Genomic DNA, 20,235 nt, shown 5'->3' with positions numbered 1-20,235 from the left:
TGTCAGATTAATGTTCTGCTTGCTTTTATGTGTATAAAGTATCTGACACATAGTAAGCACTAGTTCTATTTAAGTACTTCGATATTATGTTTATTACTGCTGTGGTTACAATTACTGTAACATTACTAATATTTTAAAAGAAAAAGTACCCAGTGATTTGACTTTGTAGGATTTGTTCTACTTAATTGAATAAAGAATTAGTGACTTGTCAGTTTTGTGAGGATGAATTAATTGATTTAAACTTTAATAGTAAAAAATTTAAATAGCTTTCTGTCCTATAAATAGTAATTTTAAGTAGTGATATGATTGCAGTTTACATCTGAAGAGCATGTTTTCTCACTTTCTTAAGTTATGAATTAAATCACCTGTGGGCTAGATTAGTATTTTGCCTCAAAAATATTTTTTTTTACTATGTTCTTCTGCATATGTATATAGTTTCTAAACTATTTGCTCCAAACCAGTTTATGTTAGTATTACATAGATTATTTTATAATCCTAGTGTGGTACTGTAGGATAACCACTGGCCTGCTAACCGCAAGGTCATTGATTCAAACCCACCAGCAACTCTTTGGAAACCCTATCAGGGTCTGTATGAGTTGATATTGACTCAGTAATACTTAGCAACAATTACATATAATGTTTGTTATTGTTAAGTGCCATCAATTTGTACTCATAGTGACCCCGTATAAGGGTTTCTAAGGCTGTAAATTTTTGTGGGAGTAAAAAGTCTCATCTTTCTCTTACAGAGTGGCTGGTGGGTTTGAACTGTTGACCTTGTGGCTCCCAGTCCAGTATTTCTTTTACAGAGCCACTGTGCTCCCTAGCCCATGTAATGGTGGCGGTAGCTGTGTGCCACCGAGTCTTTCCTGACTCATAGTGACCCTGTAGGGGTTTTCGAGGCTGTAAATCTTTACAGGAACAGAAAACCTCATCTTTCTCCTGCAGAGCAACTAACTGGTAGATTCAGAGTGCTGACTGTGTGGTTAGCAGCCCAGCTTCTAATCCACTGTGCTCCTTTATAATAATATATGTAAAACTGCATTGTGTCAGTTACTGCATATTCGAAATGGTTTCCACTTTGTTCTTGAAAATAATTCCTATTCCATTGCTTTTCTGGTGACTACATTTTTAAGACTTTTTTTTAAATGTGCAAGTTTAGTAGGAGAACACATTTTCCGCATAAAGCCTAGAGACTATATGACACAATATAATTTTTTGGGGATGGTCTATGATAGGAAAATATTTCATATGTATGGTAGCCTATTCAGTGTCAGCACAATAGACACTCAGTAAAATGCCAAAGCACAATAATATCGTTCATTCTCATTATGACTATGTTAGCAGTAAATATTTAATTTGAAATGAAAATTTGGATCATATGGTTATCAAGTTCTGAAAGGATGAAAAAAGGGATGAAAGGATGAAAAGAAGGATGAAAAAAGGGATAATAATATTCTTTTCTAAGTTTTTAACAAGTATGGACCAGATAGGAAGGCTTTCTTGCCATTTGAGGCCAGATTTTAGACAGATATGTATATAGCAATTTGACGAGCACACAGAAAACATTTATAAAGAAGGGTGTGCAACCTAATTTTTTAAATAAATCACATTTTGAACTATTTTTAAGCAATGAGTTAATTTCTTTTTTAATTTATTACTTTGGCAGAACTAAGTTCAGAAAGTCTCAGAACCTGCTTTAAGATCATCAATGGGTATATCTTTTTATCATCAACTGAATTCTTACAGGTATGTTATAGCAGTTTTTATATTGTAAGGAGTTACATATTCATTATTTTGATGGTTTCTACTTTGAAATCAGGTTGTGCGTTTTCAAAATTTAAGATAAGTGCGTTACTTTAAGGAAGAAAGAAAAAGAAAAGCTTTGATCATGATCATTGTCCACTCACTATACTGCATATGTAATGCAGTTCTTTAATTATGTTATTTAAGACAGAAATTGTGCTGTATAAATTAGCGTATCCTTTTGTACATACAAAGGCTAGTGTAGCAGTAAACGTATTTTTATAGTGTATAATCTTTTTAACGGTTTCTTAAATAGTATAATGTGAATATGAATCTTCATATGGTTAGTATATAATTCTCAAATAGATTATGAGTTTCAGATTGGATTGTATGCCTTTTTGAAATTGTGTATACATTCATATATATATATATATATATATATATATATGTATTGGTTTTTGATTGAATTTCAGACATATGCCATGGGTCTGTGTCAGTCCTTTTGTGAGCTGTTAAAGGAAATTACTATAGAAGGTCAAGTTCATGTGCTCAAGGTATTGTCATCTTTTAAAATGAGTATTATTTTATCTGTTTAAATGAATATTTTGTTGTATGTTTTCTTTTTGTATTTTGTGAAGTTGGACCTAAATTTGGCTTTGGGTAATTGGTAAAAGAGTTGATACAGTTGTCAGTAGGACATTTTAGCTTGCTAGTGTTCCTCTGTACTGCCTTTTGGGGGCTAGTGGCAGTTCAGTAGTAGAGTTATTGCCTTCTAAGTGGGGGATCTGGGCTCAATTACTTACCAGTCAGTGCACCTCAAGCACAGCCACCGCATATCTGTCATTGGAGACTTGTGTGCTGCTGTGATTAAGATGGACTAAGAAGAAAGGTCTGACAATTGACTTCTGAAAATTAGGGCATGAAAATTTTGTGATTCACCGTGGTCTGAAGTACTGTATTACTTAGAAGAAGGTGAGACGTTTATAAGAAACAAAATATAACAAAGCAAACCTAAAACTTTTTTAGGTTCTCAGTAGTTCAGAATACAAGGCACTTGCAGAAACAATCACATTATAAGGTAGTGATCTGGATTATAGCCTGATTTTGGTAATTATATCTACATAGCCTTGGGAATTTAACCATTTTGTGCCTCAATTTTTTCACTTTGTAACTAGGGAGTTTTAGAATAGAACTGAGTACAACAGCAGTCTTCTAGTCCTTAAATTATATATGACTAGTGTAGATAGTAAGGAGCTCTGGTAGCGTAATGGTTACGAGTCGGCTACTAACCTCAAGGTCAGCAGTTCGAAACTTTCAGCTGTTGTGCGGGAGAAAGATGAGGCTTTCTGCTCCTGTAAAGATTTACAGTCTCAGAAACCCTATACAGGGTCACTATGAGTTGGAACTGACTCCACAGCACACCACCACCACCACCAGTGCAGATAGTGTGTATTACAGACATTATGAGGAGTGATGGCTACTTATTTAGACAAGATTTCCTGGACTTCATCCTTTAAAGTTATCTGGATGTGGTAGACTGTGTTCTTAATGGAAGAGACAGTTATATATTGTAATTGTTCCTGTCCTTGGTTTTCACACACAGCTCTGCTACATAGACAACTCTTGAATGCTCTTTGGACTTAATAACTTTCCTCATTGATTAGAATAGGGATTGTACAAAATGATTTTTAATTGTGTGTTATCTGAAATCATGTTTAATTATAATAAGTATATTCTAAATGACTTATAAAGGTGATTGTTCTTCACATTGAAAACGTAACCTCCTAGACCAAATTTGAATTGCAAACTTTTTTTGTGCTTTTGTACAACATTATTAATAAAGTAATTGTTGAAAGATTCCTTGTTCTGAATGATTTAGAGTGGGTATTGTGATTTTTTTTTTTTTTTTTTAAAGGAAACGATTTTTAGAATGTGTCCTAAGGAGAATGTTTAGTTCCTCAAAGTAGCTAGAGGTAGTGTAGCATAGCAGGCAAGACTGTAGAATGTAGCCAGATTGCTAGTGTTTAAATATTAGCTTAGTGCTTCATAGTTTCTTTCTGTTGTACATTGGGTCGATATGAGTTAGAGTCGAATCGATGACACCTAAAAATGTCAACAACAACTTCACAGTTGTATGATTGGACAAGTTACTTCACTTCTCTGGTCCTCACTATCCATCTCTAACATGGGGGTGATGATAACTTTATCTTCTTCCAAAGATTGATGTGAGAATATGAGTTTATGTATATAAAACACAAACATCAGTACCTAAACTGCAACAAGCTAAAGTAGCTGTTTGCTCTTTTTAACTAATTATAAAATTTCTCTCTGGGGTAAACATATTTTACTCGTAGGCCTAACTGCTTTATTTGCTCATTAAAATCTTGGACTCCTGGTGTCACACTCTATAGGATAAGCACTATATTGCAAACCACAAGGCTGGCTGTTTCAACCCATCAGCTGCTCTTTAGAAACAGGGCCACTATGAGATGGCACTTAACAACAACTAACATCTTAGACTACAGAGGAACAAACCAAACCAAATAGTTTTACCTCATGCTTTGACCATTTATGCAAAATAATTGTTTATTTAAAATTAAGAATGCATTTTTATTTTAAAATGTTGTTGTTGTTATGTGCCATCAATTTGGTTCTGACTTGTAGCAACCCGGTGTAGCATTTCCAAGGCTGTAAATTTGCGTGGGAGCAGAAAGCCTCATCTTTCTCCGCCAGAGTGGTGGGTGGACTCGAACTGCCGACCTTGTGGTTCTCATTCCAGTGCTTATTAGAGCCACAGTTTATATAAAATAAAGAATACAATGTTTAAAACTATGCAGGTGATTTATACACTTGAGAAAGCTTTAGTATCTCTTCAGGCTCTTTAAAATTAATAGCATATATTCTTTCTCACTTTTCATAATAACACAATTGTCTAAGAATTTTTTTTTTTTATTATAGAAAATTTTAAACTTATATTTTGTACAACATTACCCTGAAAATTTTACTAGGAAATAAATCTCTTTGCTTTTTCCTTTCATCTTTTTTTATGTGAAAGGTGATATCATTATTTCTCCTGTAGTTTTTTGTTTAATGATTCAGCACAAATTAATTATCAAAATATATTTAAAAATATCTATAAATTATAAATGTTTCTCTGTAAGTATGACAACAGAAGGTCATTAGTAGTATGGATATATTTCAATTAAAAATTTTCAATATGATAACTTATGTAGGGCTTTTTTTTGTATAAAGGTTGCTATAGCTACACATCTACATTTGGTATGAAATGTCAGAACTAGATTTTATTATTTAATAAATGGATGTCAAATACTAAGACTATATCAGTTATCATGAATAACATTTATATTTTTGAATAGGGAGTATATTAGTACTATAGTACTTTTAGGAGTCCTGGTGTGGCGCTGTGGGTTAATGTGCCAGACTGCAAAACCGTTTTGAATTGCACGGTCGGCGGTTCAAGCTCACCAGCTACTCCTTGAAAACCCTATACAGGCTTGCTATGGGTCGGAATTGACTCGACGGCACTTAACAACAACAACATAGTACTTTTAAGGAGCTCTGGTAGCACAGTGGTTACGAATTGGGCTGCTAATCTCATGATCAGCAGTTCAAAACTACTAGCTCTTCCATGGGATAAAGATGAGGCTTTCTGCTCCTAAAGATTTACAGCCTCAGAAACCCTGTACAGGATCGCTATGAGTTGGAACCAACTCCATGGCACATAACAACAACAACATAGTACTTTTGTTTTATGCCCTTAGAGAACCCTCAAATTTTGTGACATTGTCCTATTATCAGAGTTCCAGTATAGCTGTAATAATAGTTTTTAATATTCATTATTTTCAATTTTTAAATACTGCGCAGGTACTTTTTATTAATATAGTTGCTATGTAACATTTAAGTGTAGTTTTGAGTAAGTGTCACTGGATACTAATTTCTGACTGTATATGGAAGTTACCCTCTTTACTCTTTGAAGCAGAAAATTATAATGTTATGAAAATTGGAGAGACCAAGTATGCTTATTTTAGGATCAGATGTTGTTGTCAGGTGCCATTGAGTCAGAACCGACTCATAGCAACCCCATGCACAGCAGAACAAAACAATGTCAGATCCTGGGTCAACCTCACTACCGCTGCCACACTTGACACCATCAGTGATGCCACCTGGCTGATCCATTTTGTTGGGGGTCGTCTTCTCTTTCTCTGACCCTCCATCTTACCCAGCATGACATCCTTCTCTAGAGACTGTTCCCTCCTAACAGTATGTCCAAAGTATGAGAGATGAAGTTTAGCCATCTTGGCCTCCAAGGAGCACTCTGGCTGCACCTCTTTCAAAACAGATCAAATAGTTTAGAGCAAAAATAGATTTTCATTATGCTTTGTAATTCTGAACAGTTATCTATGTGAATACAATTATAATAGAAAAATACACATATTTCAGTTGTTAACATCTCTTGAATTTTGAATTTGTTGATATATCTATATCTATATATACTGCTTTGAGTTGTGAAATTTTGTTTTTTGTTACAGTCATATCAAGCAGTATAAAGCCAAATTTCTTTCATTCACTGTGATAAGGCTTATTTAAGATGGCACAAATACCTTGAAGGTATAATTTATTCTGTAATAATAATAGTAATAGCTAATACTTTTGCATTTTCTGTACTACATGAAGAGCCATAGTGGTGCTGTGGCTAGCACTGGGCTGCTAAATGAAAGCTCAGAAGTTTGAACCTCCTAGCTGCTCCACAGGAAAAAGATATGGCAGTCTTCTTCCATCAAGGTTTACAGCCTTTAAAACCCTGTGGAGCAGTTCTACTCTGTCTTATGGGGCTGGAATTGACTTGATGGCAATGTGCTTGGTTTTGGTTTGGTTTATGTTAAGCAAACAGCATTTAGAGTTCATTTAATTCTTAAATTAAACTATGATGATTGTATCGTTATTTTCTCCATTTTTTATAGATGAGAAACTATATCACAAAGAGGTAAATAACTTACCTAAGGTCACATACCTAGTAAGTATTAGAGTTGTGATGGAAACCCAGGTATTCTTACTCCAGAGTCTATTTGACTTCAGTCTAAGCTTCCGTGAAGAAAATTGTATTTGAATGTTGACAAAAGCCTTAATTTTTTGACACAGATTTTAAATGCAAAAAAGATGATTAAATCTGAAGTACAAAAGCTTTTATTTGCAGTAGCAAAATGCTGACAAAAGAATAGGTGATTGGATGAACAGCTTCATTATCTTGTAAAAGTGTATTGAGTTCTCTAGTAAGGACTCCATATTCTAGAATAGGTGGTACAATGGTTGAAGTACTCCACTGTTAACTTTGGTGGGTTGGTCTGCGGTTACCACCCACCTAGCCAGTGGGAGAAAATACCTGGCAGTCTGCCCTCATAAAGATTCCAAACCAAACCCATAGCTGTTTAGATGATTCAGACTCATAGTGACCTTTTTGGACTGACTGCCCCATAGGGTTTCTAAGGCTGCAGATCTTTCCAGATACAGGCTGCCACATATTTTTCCAGTAGAGCAACTGATGGATTTGAATAACTGACATTTCTGTTAGTGGCAGAGTGCTTTAACCACTTTATCACCAGGGCTACTTCTAGTAAAGATTGCAGGCTAGGAAACCCAAGTTGGGCAGTTCTGTTCTGTTCTGTCCTATTGAATCACTGTGAGTTGGAATTGACTTGAGGGCAAACAGCATCAACCAATAGTGCTAGGATACTGTGAGAAAGAATATTACAAACCACATATACTACATCTTGGAGTCCTGGTGTGGTTGCTGAGGATGAGTACTGGACTACTAACCACAAGGTTGGTAGTTCAAAACCACCAGACTCTCCTTGGGAACCATACACAGGGGGTTGATGTGAGTCAGAACCAACTTCACAACAATAACATACTGTATCTCATATTTGGTTTGTAGCATTTAATATAATTCATTGTTTCCATTAAGTGTGCTTTGCATGAAACAGTGACTTAAAATACTGAGTATTATTGGCTTCTTTCTGATTTCAGGTTGTGGAAAATGCCCTTAAAGTGAACCCAGTGTTAGGCCCACAAATGTTTCAACCAATTCTACCCTGCGTTTTCAGTGGGATTATAGAAGGGGAGGTAAGATTTTTCTCTTTTTGTGGGGTGGGATGTATAGGAGTAAAGATTGAGTGTCAGGACTGAGACTACAGCTAGGTTTAGGCTATGCCTAAGATTTTGTTTATTGTTATGGTTATATTTAGGACTAGGGTTAGTGTTAAGGGTAAGTATCGGGCTACGGCTAAGACAAGGAGTAAGACTTGCTCTAGTTAGTAGGACTCCAGTTGGGTTTATTTTTATGTATTTATTATCTTGAAATCTATTTGATTGCCTCATTTGAAAGTTCTATAGTGACATTATTTCCTTTTTATTTTGTATATTTTTTCTTAATGTTCCCACAAATGCATCTCTGGTTCTCTACTTTCAGTTTTATAGCTCTCTTTTACTTTGCATATGTCTATATCTGGATTCATAGTGGTTACGAATTGGGCTGCAAACACAAGGTCAGCAGTTTGAAACTATCAGCTGCTCCACGGGATTAAGAGGAGGCGTTCTGCTCCTGTAAAGATGTATAGCCTCGGAAACCCTGTGCAGGGTCGCTATGAGTCGGAACCGACTCCATGGCACATAACAACAACAACATATCTGGATTGCCACTGCTTGTCTTTCAGTTTGTTATTATGTGGTATCTTATGTGTTGCTGTGATCCTGGAAGTTATGCCACTAGTATTTTAATCACCAGCAGTGTTACCTATGGTGGACAGATTTCAGCTGAGCTTCCATACCAAGACAGATTAGGAAGGATAGGCAGACTACTTCTGAATGTTTAGCCGCTGAAAACCTCATGAATATCAGTGGAACACTATCAGCACCAGAATACTAAATATTGAAACATTATGAAGAATACCAGAATATTGTCAGATGTAGTACCTCAGGTTGGAAGGCAACCTAAAAAGTAGAGTTGACCTTGATGACACAAATGGAGTAAAGATTTTGGGACCTTTGTTTGCTGATGGGACACAACTCAAAATGAGGGAAAACAGATGTTAACATCCATTAATAATCAGAACCATGGAATGTAATAAGTATGAATCTAGGAAAACTGGAAGTTGTTAGAAATAGAATGCTTGAAGTTCAATATCCTAGACGTTGTTGTTGTTAAGTGACACTGAGTCGGTTCCGACCCAGAGTGACCCTGTATAGGGTTTCCAAGGAGTGGTAGGTGAGCTTGAACTTCTTACCTTGCAGTTCAAACTGACTTTACAGTCCAGCGCATTGACCCATAGCACCACACCAGGACTCCATCCTAGACATTAGTGAGATGAAAAGGACAGGTATTGGCCATTTTGAATCTTGACAGTTACATGATTTACTGTACTGTGAATGACAATATGAAGAGGATATTGTCACATTCATCATTAAAAAGAATATTTCTATAATCTATCTGAAGCACAACACTGTCTATGATAGGATAATATCCATATGTCTGCAAAGAAAACTAGTTAATACAGCTATTATTAAAATTTATGCATCAACCACTAACTAAAGCCAGTGATGATGAAATTGAGTGCTACCAACTAACTTCCTTGTGTGATGCTGTGAATTATTGCATTGGACTGCAAGGTCGGTTTGAACTGCTTGATTGGTAGTTCAAGCTCCTTGGTAATCCTATACAGGATTGCTATGAGTTGGAACTGACTTGGCAGCACTAGACAGAAACAAACAGCAACTGATTTCCTCAGTCTGAAATTGATCACCCATGCAATCAAGATGTTTTGATAATCACTGGTGATTGGAATACAAAGGTTGGAGACAAAGATCAGTCATTGGAAATGTTGCCCTTGGTTATTGAAATGGTGTTAGAGATTGCATTATAGAATTTTGCCAGACCAGTGACTTCATTGCTAGTACCTTTTATAAACAACATAAAAGATGACTACACACATGGACCTTACCAGATGTGATACACAGAAATCAGATTGTCAGCATTTGTGGGAAAACAAGCTAAAACAAGGCCAGGAGCAGATGTGGAATAGACCATCAATTGCTCATGTGCAAGTTCAGGCTGTAGCTGAAGAATATTAAAAACAAGTCCAAAAGAACTAAAATATGACCTTGAACATAGTCCACCTAAATTTAGAGATCATCTGAGGAACAGATTTGATGTATTAGACACTAATGACCAAAGACTAGAAGAGTTGTGGCATGATTTAATGAAAATCGTATAGGAAGAAAGCAAAAGGTCATTAAGAATACAAAAAAGAAATAAAAGACCAAAGTGGATGTCAGAAGAGGCTCTGAAGCATGCTCTCCTAGCGTAGAGATGCTAAAGTCAATGGAAAAATTGAGGAAGTAATTCAATAGCTCAATAGAGAATTTCAGAGGTCTGCTAGAGAAAACAAAGTCAGTTATTATAATGAAAAGCATGATGTCCTTCTCCAGGGACTGGTCCCTCCTGATAATATGAGAGGATGTTTGGTCATCCTGGCTTCTAAAGAGCATTCTGGCTATACTTCTTCCAACACAGATTTGTATGCTCTTTTAGCAGTCCATGGAACTTTTAATATTCTGCTACAAGAACATAGCTAAAATGAATCTGTTCTTCTACTGTTTTCTTTATTTATTGTCCAACTTTCACATTCATATGAGGTTATTGAAAATACCATAGCTTAGGTCAGGCACACTTTAGTCCTCAAACTGACATTTTATGCGTGAACACATTAAAGAGGTCTTGTGCAGCAGATTTGATTTCTTGACGGCTGCTTCCCGGAGTTTTATGGTTGATCTGAGCAAAATGAAGTCTTAGACAACTTCGGTCATTTCTCCATTTATCTTGATGTTACTTATTGATTCAGTGGTGAGGATTTTTTGTTTTCTTTACATTGAAGAGCAACCCATACTGACGGCTGTGGTCTGTGTTCTTCATCAGTAAGTATTTTAAGTCTCTTTGCTGTCAGCAAGCAAGGTTGTATCAACTGCATATTTTGTTGTTGTTTGGTGTCATTGAGTCGGAACTGACTCATAGCGACCCCATGCACAGCAGAGAGAAACAAAGCCCGATCCTGGGCCAACCTCACTACCACTGCCACACTTGAGTCCATCAGTGCTGCCACCTGGCCAATGGTGGGGGTCGTTGGGGGTCTTCCTCTTTTTCTCTGACCCTCCATCTTTCCAAACATGATATCCTTCTCCAGCGACTGTTCCCTCTGACAATATGTCCAAAGTATGAGAGACGAATTTTGGCCATCTTGGCTTCTAAGCACAGCCTTCGGTATGGATTGGATTACATCTCAATGTCAAGAAAACAAAAATCCTCACCACTGGACCAATAAACAACATTCTTATCAATGGAGAAAAGATTGAAGTTGTCAAGGACTTCATTCTTCTTGGATCAACTATCAACACTCACGGAAGCAGCAGTCAAGAGATCAGACGACATATTGCATTAGGCAAATCTGCTGCACAGGAACTTTTTAAAGAGTTGAAGAGCAAAGATGTCAGCTTGAGGACTAAGGTGCATCTGACCCAAGCCATGGTGTTTTCAATAACCTCATATGGATGAGAAAGCTGGAAAGTATTAATAAGGAAGATTGTAGAAGAATTGATGCCTTTGAATTATGGTGTTGGAGGAGAATTCTAAAAGTGCCATGGGCTGCAAAAGATTCAATAGATCAACTGCATATAGCAGATTGTTAATGAGTCTTCCTTCAGTCCTTATCCCACACTCTTTTCTTTTTTTTTTTTATAATCCAGATTCTCAAATTACTTGCTCAGCTTAGAGATTGAATAAGTGTGGTAAAAGAATATGACCCTGGCGCCCATTTTTCCTAATTTTAAAACATTCAATGTTTCCTTGTTCCATTTGAATGGCTACTCTTGGGCTATGTACAAGGCCCGCATGAGCACAAGTAAGTGTTCAGAAATAAGCGTTCTGCACAGCGCTGTCCACAACTTTGTTGTGATTGTCAGGAGCAACTCAATCAAAAGACTTTGTGTTGTCAGTAAAACACAGGCAGACATTTTTCTGGTATATTCTGCTTTAGCCAAGTTCCATCTGACGTCAGCAAAGATATCCCTCATTCCACGTCCTCCTCTGAATTGGGCTTGAACCTCTGATAGTTCCCTGAGATGCTTTAGCATCTCTTTGCTGGAGAGCAAGTTTCAGATTCTTTTCTGACATCCATTTTGGTCTTTTCCTTCTTTCTTGTCTTCTTGATGACCTTTTGTTTTCTTCCTGTATGATGTTCTTGATGTCATCCCACAATTCTTCAGGTCTTCGGTCTTTAGTGTTTAGTACACCATATGTGTTCTTCAGATAATCTCTATATTCAGTTAAGATATATTCAAGGTAATAATTTTGCTCTCGTGGACTAATTTTTATTTTCTTCAGATTCAGCATGAATTTACAAATGAGCCTGTTCCACAATCTGTCCCTGACCTTGTTTTGCCTGATGATATGGAGCTTTTCCACTGTCTCTTTCCACAGATGTAGTCAATTTGATTTCTGTGTATTCCATCTGGTGAGATCCATCTGTATAGTCACGCTTTATGTTGTTTAAAAAAGGTATTTGCAATGAAGAGGCCATTGGTCTTGCAGAAGTCTACCATGCGATTTCCACATAATGTCTATCACCAAGGCCATATTTTTCAACCACTGATCCTTCCTTTTGTTTCAAACATCTGCATTCCAATCGCCAATAATTATCAATACATATTAATTGCATGTTTGATCATTTTCACACTGAAGAAGTTGGTAGAATTCCTCAATTTCATCATCATTGGCTTTAGTGGTTGTGTGTAGATGTGAATAATAGTGGTATTAACTGGTATTCCTGATAGGTATAGGGATATTATCCTATCAGAGACAGCGTTGCGCTTCATGACAGATCTTGATATGTCCTTTTTGATGATGAATGCAATGCCATTCCTCTTTAATTTGTCATTTCTGGCATAGAATTGGAATAGTATTGGACTCTGGAGTTCAGATTTAATTATTTCTCTTTCATTGGGACATTGGGAAGTTACTTATTAATTGTTAATTATAAAATAACCTTTTTTTGGGGGGGTCATCTTGAAGTAAGTTTAGTAAATTTTCATGGCAGTTATACAATGAAGCTTCAGAAAGTTTTAGGGGAAAATTCAATCAAAAGATAATAGAACCTTTCTAGAAACTTAAAAAAAATCCATTATACAACTAAGTCTTTTCCTACTCCACACAGGAAGGTAGATATTTCCTGTGACATTTCATTTCTTTCGCTCACATTCTTGTATATTCACACACAGCAATCATATCAGAAAGATTGGTTAGTGGCTTAATTCCAATGCTAGACTATTAAGAAAATGTGAAGAAAACAGTGCTATTTTTTTTAAATATACTGAACATATTACACTACTGATTATAACTAAATCCAGCTTTTATATTGATTTCATGTAACCATGTTAGGAGCATTTAAAGCAATGTAAGTATTCCTTTGAGCTGCTTTTTCTCTCGCACACACGCACATGTACAGATGTTTTCTATATGAGTGGGCTTCAAAAAGTTCATGGTCTTAAAAGATAATGAAATTTACTTGTGAATTTTTTGAAGCTCCCTGGTGTATGTATGTGCATGTATATGTTACTAAGTTATTAATGATTTAGAATTCAGTTCATCCTAAAGAGATGCAATATGAAAACTACTATATTCTTGATGATTGATCTCGTGTTCATTTTTGTTATACTTGCATCTTACTAGATTTTTACATGTGCTCTATTTTAATTGTACAGAGGTATCCTGTAGTGATGTCCACATATCTTGGAGTCATGGGTCGAGTCCTGCTACAAAACACTAGTTTCTTTTCTTCACTTCTTAATGAAATGGCGCATAAATTTAATCAAGAGGTAAGAAGTAATGTGTCTAAATTAAAGGAAATATCCAGCCAAATGCAAATTGGAAGTAGTTTCATGTAATACTCAGACTTTGTTTAAAAAGTTGGTTTGTACTCTATAAATATTTACATTTAAAGTATTTAATAACTTACATTGTAGCCACAGTTTTAGAGAGAAGAAAGAAAAAGTAATGCTAGAATGGCAGTTACAACTTTCATATTATATTATAACTTGAATTTGGCAATTTTAGTCCTCTTAGGAAAACATTGAAGTTTCATTTGTTTTCTTTGTTCATAGATCATCTGAAATTGGAATACTGTGCATAATCATGCGCGCCTGCTGGTTTTTTGTTTTTGTTTTTTTTTTATCATGTCATTATAAATGACATGAATTGAGAAATTCCATTATAATTACTATTGAAAGTGCCCTTTTCCATAAAAGTTTATTGAAAAATGCTGTAGCTGGGACCAACCATCAAAGTATGCAAGTTCTTAAGGGAATTGTTTTCTTGAAATTGTATACCTTTTAGTCAAATAAGATTTTTGGGTTTTAGTCATTAATCTGCAAAACTTAAAAAATTTAGTAATTATAATGTACTTGATATATGTCTCTGGCAGGCAATCAGTTTATGAAATCTTTTCACTTATTGCAGAAACAAATATAGCTATTTCTACTAAATGGAAACGGAATTACAAATTTTAGCATATATAGCTGTCTCGGGTTGGGTTTTCTAGAGAAGCAAAACCTGTGAAACATGAATATTTAGAGTTTGTTAGTTATGGGGTATGGAGCTGGTTCTAAATCATAGAGACCCCATATGTAAAAGGCTGTAAATCTTTATGGAAGCAGAAAGCCTCATCTTTCTTCTGCGGGACAGCTGATAACTTTGAATTGCTGGCTTTGAGGTTAGCAGCCCAACTTGTAACAACTGTGCTACCAGAGCTCCTTTGTTAAGTGCTGTTGAGTTGGTTCCAACTCATAACAACCTGTATAGGGTTTCCAAGGATTGGCTGGTGAGCTTGAACCAGTGACCTTGTGGTTCAAACCAACCTTGCATATAGTGCATTAACCCACAGCACCATACCAGGACTTGTGTATGTATGTTTGTATGTGTGTGTGTGTATATATGTGTGTATGTGTACATACACATATACATATATAAACAAAAATATTTGATGCACGTATGCAAAACAAATGAAAAATGTATATTCACTTAACTGTTCATGGGGCGTATTCTGCAAGCCAGTCTCCCACCTGTAGGCACACAGCTTTACTCAGTCCATAGTCCTAGAGTCCATAGCTGCTTGTCTTTCCATGCTGTCACTTTTACCATTGTTTCTGTTGTCATGGTTTTTCTAGGCAGTGATCTCATGCTCTTTCTTCTTGATGGTCCTGTGATTGTCTGTTCCTGAAATGAAGGACAGCTACTCCCTTCTCTTAGTTACACATCTTCTACAGTTATGGTTTTGACAATCACAATCAAGCCTACTAACAATTACTCACAATTGAAATAATAAAATTCCTATCAACATTATCCTCCAGCCCCCTTTCACCAGACTCATCTGGAAAAGAGGAAAAGTAGTCAGTGGGGTTTCTCCTTTGTCCCCTCATTCTGAAACTAAGCATACCCATGAAAGCTTGTAAACCATCCACTTCATGTCTTTATAGCCCCCATTTTTGCTAGCCATTGTCTGATGCTGCAGGATAACGCACTGAATAGCAATGTTGGTTTGAACCACAAAGTTGACATTTCAAACTCACATGACACTTAAAAACAACAATATCAACTCATTATACTGAGGAGATAAGCCTGCTTCTTGGTAGGAAGAATTTTCCATTCCAGTTGTAATTTTGAGCACCTGCGTTTATAAGCAGAAGTCCTTTGTGTCAAATTTTAGCAGTTTACACTTGTTCTGAGTAGCTAACATTTTTACCTTCATGCTGGTCAGGTTCTAGTAAGCTTTGCCCTAGCTGGTCAAATGGGTATCAGCTGCAAGAGTGAGAGTTCACACACACCTCCCTGTATTTTACAACAATTGACCCCTTCTCTTTCAGCAGTAGACTCCTTGGGCTAGGTCATTGCCTGTGGGCTCAGGAATTCACACAACTCCCAAAACTTCAGACCAGGCAGCCTTCCTCTTACCTCAAGGTCAACTGGTACCACTAGAACATGACCATACTCAGTCATTGTCTTCATTGTTGTATTTTCCCTAATTCCACTGTACGTAGACCCAGGTGGTCACCAGCAAGCATAGGGTTTGTCACTTTCTTTTAAGTTTCAATCCTGAACTAGGGGTTTCCTCTGCTGGACCAACTTTCCTTACCTTCGTACCCCCAAATCTCAAACCACCAGTCTGTCAGATTTTTTTTCTGTGTGTATGAATCTCCATGGTTGGTCTGCATGTCTGTTCAAATGAAAAAGCAACTCTGAAGACTCTTGAATTATATAGAGAGAGTTCTGGTGTGGCATTGTGGGTTAATGCGCCAGACTGCAAAGCCGTCTGAACTGCAAGGTTGGCGGTTCAAGCTCACCAGCTATTCTTCGGAAACCCTTATGCAGGGGTGCTATGCATCAGAACCAACTCGATGGCACTTAACAACAACAAATATATATATATATATATGTATGTATGTAAGTTTTTATTAAGGAAATGGCTTACAATTGCAGAATCCCAGGTCCCCAGTGGAAGACAGAGAGTCTTTCCTGTGTGTCCATTACATTGGGAGGAGGCCACACCCCCAAGGAAGCATCCCTTTAATTGACTGACTGTTGATAGCTACTCAATCATAGAGATAACAATGCCTGTATTAGGTTTCATCACCATGGGATATGCGTATCTCAGTTGCTAAACCTCTGGAAATTCTGCCTTAGTCAAGTTGACACAGAATCTTAATTATTAAAATGTTGTTATTAATTGCCATTGAGCTAGTACTGACTCATAGTGGTCCTGTGCACATCAGAATGAAGTACTGCCTGGTCCTGTGCCAGCCTCACAATTGTTGCTATGTTTGAACCCATTGCTGCTGTCACTGTGCCAGTCCATCTCGTTGGGGGTCTTCCTTTTTTTCTCTGACCCTCCACTTTACTGAACATGATGTCCTTCTCTAGCAACAAGTCCCTCCTCATAATATGTGAGAACTATGAGAGATGAAGTCTGGCCATCCTGGCTTCCACAGAGCACTCTGGTTGTACTACTTCAAACATATATCTATTTGTTCTTTTGGCAGTCAGTGATACTCTTTTCTCCTCCAACACCATAGTTCAAATGCATCAGTTCTTCTGTGGCTTTCCTTACTCACTGTGCAACTTTCACATGCATATGAGTTTATTGAAAATGCCATGGCTTGGGTCAGGTGTACCTTAGTCCTCAAACTGACATCTTTGCTCGTGAACATTTTAAAGAGCTCTTGCACAGCAGATTTGCCCATTGAAATACATTATTAAAATTTTTTTAAAAAAACTGATAAATAGATGTGTTTATTGATATATCGCCCTTTACTGAAATGGCTACTGAGACTTTAAAGTACAATGCAGGAATATACAACATGCAACAGAGACCAATTAATTAAAGGTCTAAAATTAACTGACTCCTTACCACAACTAGCCTGTAAACATTGCATACCTTCTTCTGCCCTTCCTCCCTCCAAAATGAGAAATCTCATGTGAAAACAGCCACTGTGGCTTTGTGGTCAATAGTAAGAATCAAAGGAAAATAGCAACTCCATGGTCAGTTGGTGAAGTACAGCAGCCCTCACTTTGCTCTCCTTACTCTTGCTCTTTTTGTCCCTCTTCTTCAGTCCATCCATGTTAGCTCTGAGGAGGTTTGAATAGTCCATGTGAAACTTACTCATTTCTTTCGAGCTCCCCACTGTGCTGATCTTCTTTTCCCCATCAATTGCTCTTAACAGACATTTGTTGTCAGAAGGCTCAAAGCTGTCCACGGTACCTTTCCTTGGAATGAGTTTAGTTCAACCATCATACTTCTTCAGGGTGATGAAAACGCTACCAACAACCGGCACTCCTGGAAGAGCCGGGTCAGCTCTGTCAGAAACTGCTGGCTCTGCAGCAGCACCATCCCCAAGCTCCGTTGTTTAAATTCTTGATGGCTGCTTCCATGAATGTTGATGGCTGATCTGAGCAAAATGAAGTGGTTGACAACTTCAGTCTTTTCTCCATTTATATGGATGTTGTTTAGTGGTCCAGTGGTGAGGATTTATGTTCTGTTTATATTGAGGTGCAACCTATACTGAAGACTGTGGCCTTTGATCTTTATCTGTAACTATTTTAAGTCCTCTTCACTTTCACCAAGCTAGACTATCTTCTGCATATTGCAGGTTGTTAATGAACCTTCCTCAGATCGAAATGCCCCATTTTTCTTTATATTATCCGACTTCTCAGATTGTGTACTCACTACACAGATTGAAAAAGTATGGTGAATGAGTACAACCCTGCGCACACTTTGTTAATTTTAAACCATTCAGTATTCTCTTGTTCTTTTTGAACAACTGCTTCTTGGTCAGTGTACAGGTTCCTCATAAGAACAATTAACTGTTCTGGAATACTCATTCTCCATTGCTTGTAATGATCCACACAATATGAAACTTTTGCATAGTCAGTAAAGCACAGGTACACATGGATCATCTCTTTTTATTATGGACAGAAACATGGCTCTCTTCTAGTCAGTTGGCCAGGTAGTTGTCTTTCAGATTTCTTGGTATAGATGAGTTAGAGCTTCCAGTGCTTTCTCAGTTTGTTGAGAGATTTCAATTTGTATACCATCAATTTTTCCAGCTTCTTTGCCATTGCCTTTAATGCGCCTTGGACTTCTTCCTTCAGGATCATTGGCTCTTGATCATATGCTACCTCTTGAAATGATTGAACAGCAACCACTTCTTTTTGGTACAATGACTCTGTGTATACCTTCCATCTTCCTTTGATGCTTTCTGCATCATTCAGTATTTTGCCCATAGAATCCTTCAGTATTTCAAGTTGAGGCTTGAATTTTTGCTTCATTTTTTTCAGCTTGAAAAATGCTGAGCATGTTCTTCCCTTTTGGTTTTCTAACTCCAGGTCTTTGTACATTTTATTATAATATTTGAGATTTTCTTCTTGAACTGCTCTTTGAAATTTTCTGTTTATTTAGCTCTTTTACTTCCTTATTTCTTTCAATTGCTTTAGCAACTCTTTGCTAGAGAGCAAGTTTCAGAGGCCTTCTGACATCCATTTTAGTCTTTTCCTGGTTTCTTGTATTCTTACTGACCTTTTGCTTTCTTTCCTACATAAGATTATTGCTGCTGTTGTTAAAGTGTTGTCGAGTTGGTTGTGATCCATAGCATAGCAACCCTGTATAGGGCTTCTTTTTTTTTTTTTAATTTTTTATTGTGAATTGAGTGATATTATGTGGGAGAGCATCAGCTTTGCTTCATCCTATCATGTTTCGTTTCATTGCCATGATTACAATCCCTTCCATGCATCATCATTCAACAGTCAGCAGCATTTGCTTCCATTCCTTCCATTGTTGTTGTTGTTGTTTTTGGATGAACACCAAAACATTAAGGAATATATAATGATTCAAACAATCTAAGGGTATACCCTGCATGCCGGTCCACCGGCCGCTGTGTGTAGGGTTTCTGAGGAGTGGCTGCTGAGCTTGAACTGCTGACCTTTCAGTTCAAATTACTTTGCAGTACAGCACTTTAACACACAGTGCCCACCAGGACTCCATATAACAATAAAGCTTTTATCTAATTATAAAAAATTGTATCATTTTCCAGCTGAATAAATTATATTTAAGTGTAAGTTGACAGTTTTGAAAAATGCCTGTAGTTTTTCAGTGTGCTAATAAGGTGACCTAAAGGAATGCGGAAGTCATTGGACAATATCTTTGATATCCCATTGTGAGCAAAATTTTACTAAAGATAATACAGAAACAGCTGCAAGCATACATTGACAGAACTTCCAGATGCAGAAAAGGCCGTGGAACGAGGGATATCATTGCTGATGTACTATGGATCTTGGCTGAAAGCAAAGAACATCGGAAAGATATTTACCTGTGCATTGTTGACTATGCAAAGGCTTTTGATTGTGTGGATTATGACAAGCTATGGAAAACATTACAAAGTATCAGTATTCCTGAACACTTAATTGTGCTCATGAAGAATCTGTACATGAACCAAGAGGCAGTTGGTTGAACAGAACATGGGAACACTGAATGGTTTAAAATTAAGAAAGGTGTGCAACAGGGTAGTATTCTTTCACCATACTTACTCAATTTATATGCTGAGCAAATAATCCGAGAAGCTGGGTTAGATGAAGAAAAATGTGGCATCAGGATTGGAGGAAGACTCATTAACAACCAGCGATATGCAGATAATACAACCTCGCTTGCTGAAAGTGAAAAAGACTTAAAATATTTACTGATGAAGATCAAAGAGCTCAGCCTTTGGTATAGATTGCATCTCAATATAAAGAAAACAAAAATCCTCACCACTGGACCAATAAACAACATTTTTATCACCAGAGAAAAGACTGAAGTTGTCAAGGACTTCATTCTTCTTGGATCA

The 20,235-nt window shown here is 36.9% G+C and overlaps 1 protein-coding gene across 1 annotated transcript in view; it reads left to right on the top strand.

The window, feature by feature from the left end:
- Nucleotides 1-20,235, top strand: part of IPO11 (importin 11) — a 295,618-nt gene that overhangs the window by 167,472 nt on the left and 107,911 nt on the right. Inside the window, exons 21-24 of the mRNA XM_006876193.1 lie at nt 1,667-1,746; nt 2,217-2,297; nt 7,789-7,884; nt 13,570-13,683. Coding sequence (XP_006876255.1) covers nt 1,667-1,746; nt 2,217-2,297; nt 7,789-7,884; nt 13,570-13,683 — 371 coding nt within the window. The remainder of the gene's footprint in view (nt 1-1,666; nt 1,747-2,216; nt 2,298-7,788; nt 7,885-13,569; nt 13,684-20,235) is intronic.

The sequence above is a fragment of the Chrysochloris asiatica genome, unplaced genomic scaffold (assembly GCF_000296735.1).
Source record: "Chrysochloris asiatica unplaced genomic scaffold, ChrAsi1.0 scaffold00362, whole genome shotgun sequence".
NCBI lineage: Eukaryota > Metazoa > Chordata > Mammalia > Afrosoricida > Chrysochloridae > Chrysochloris > Chrysochloris asiatica.
This window is presented reverse-complemented; position numbering and strand designations above follow the sequence as displayed.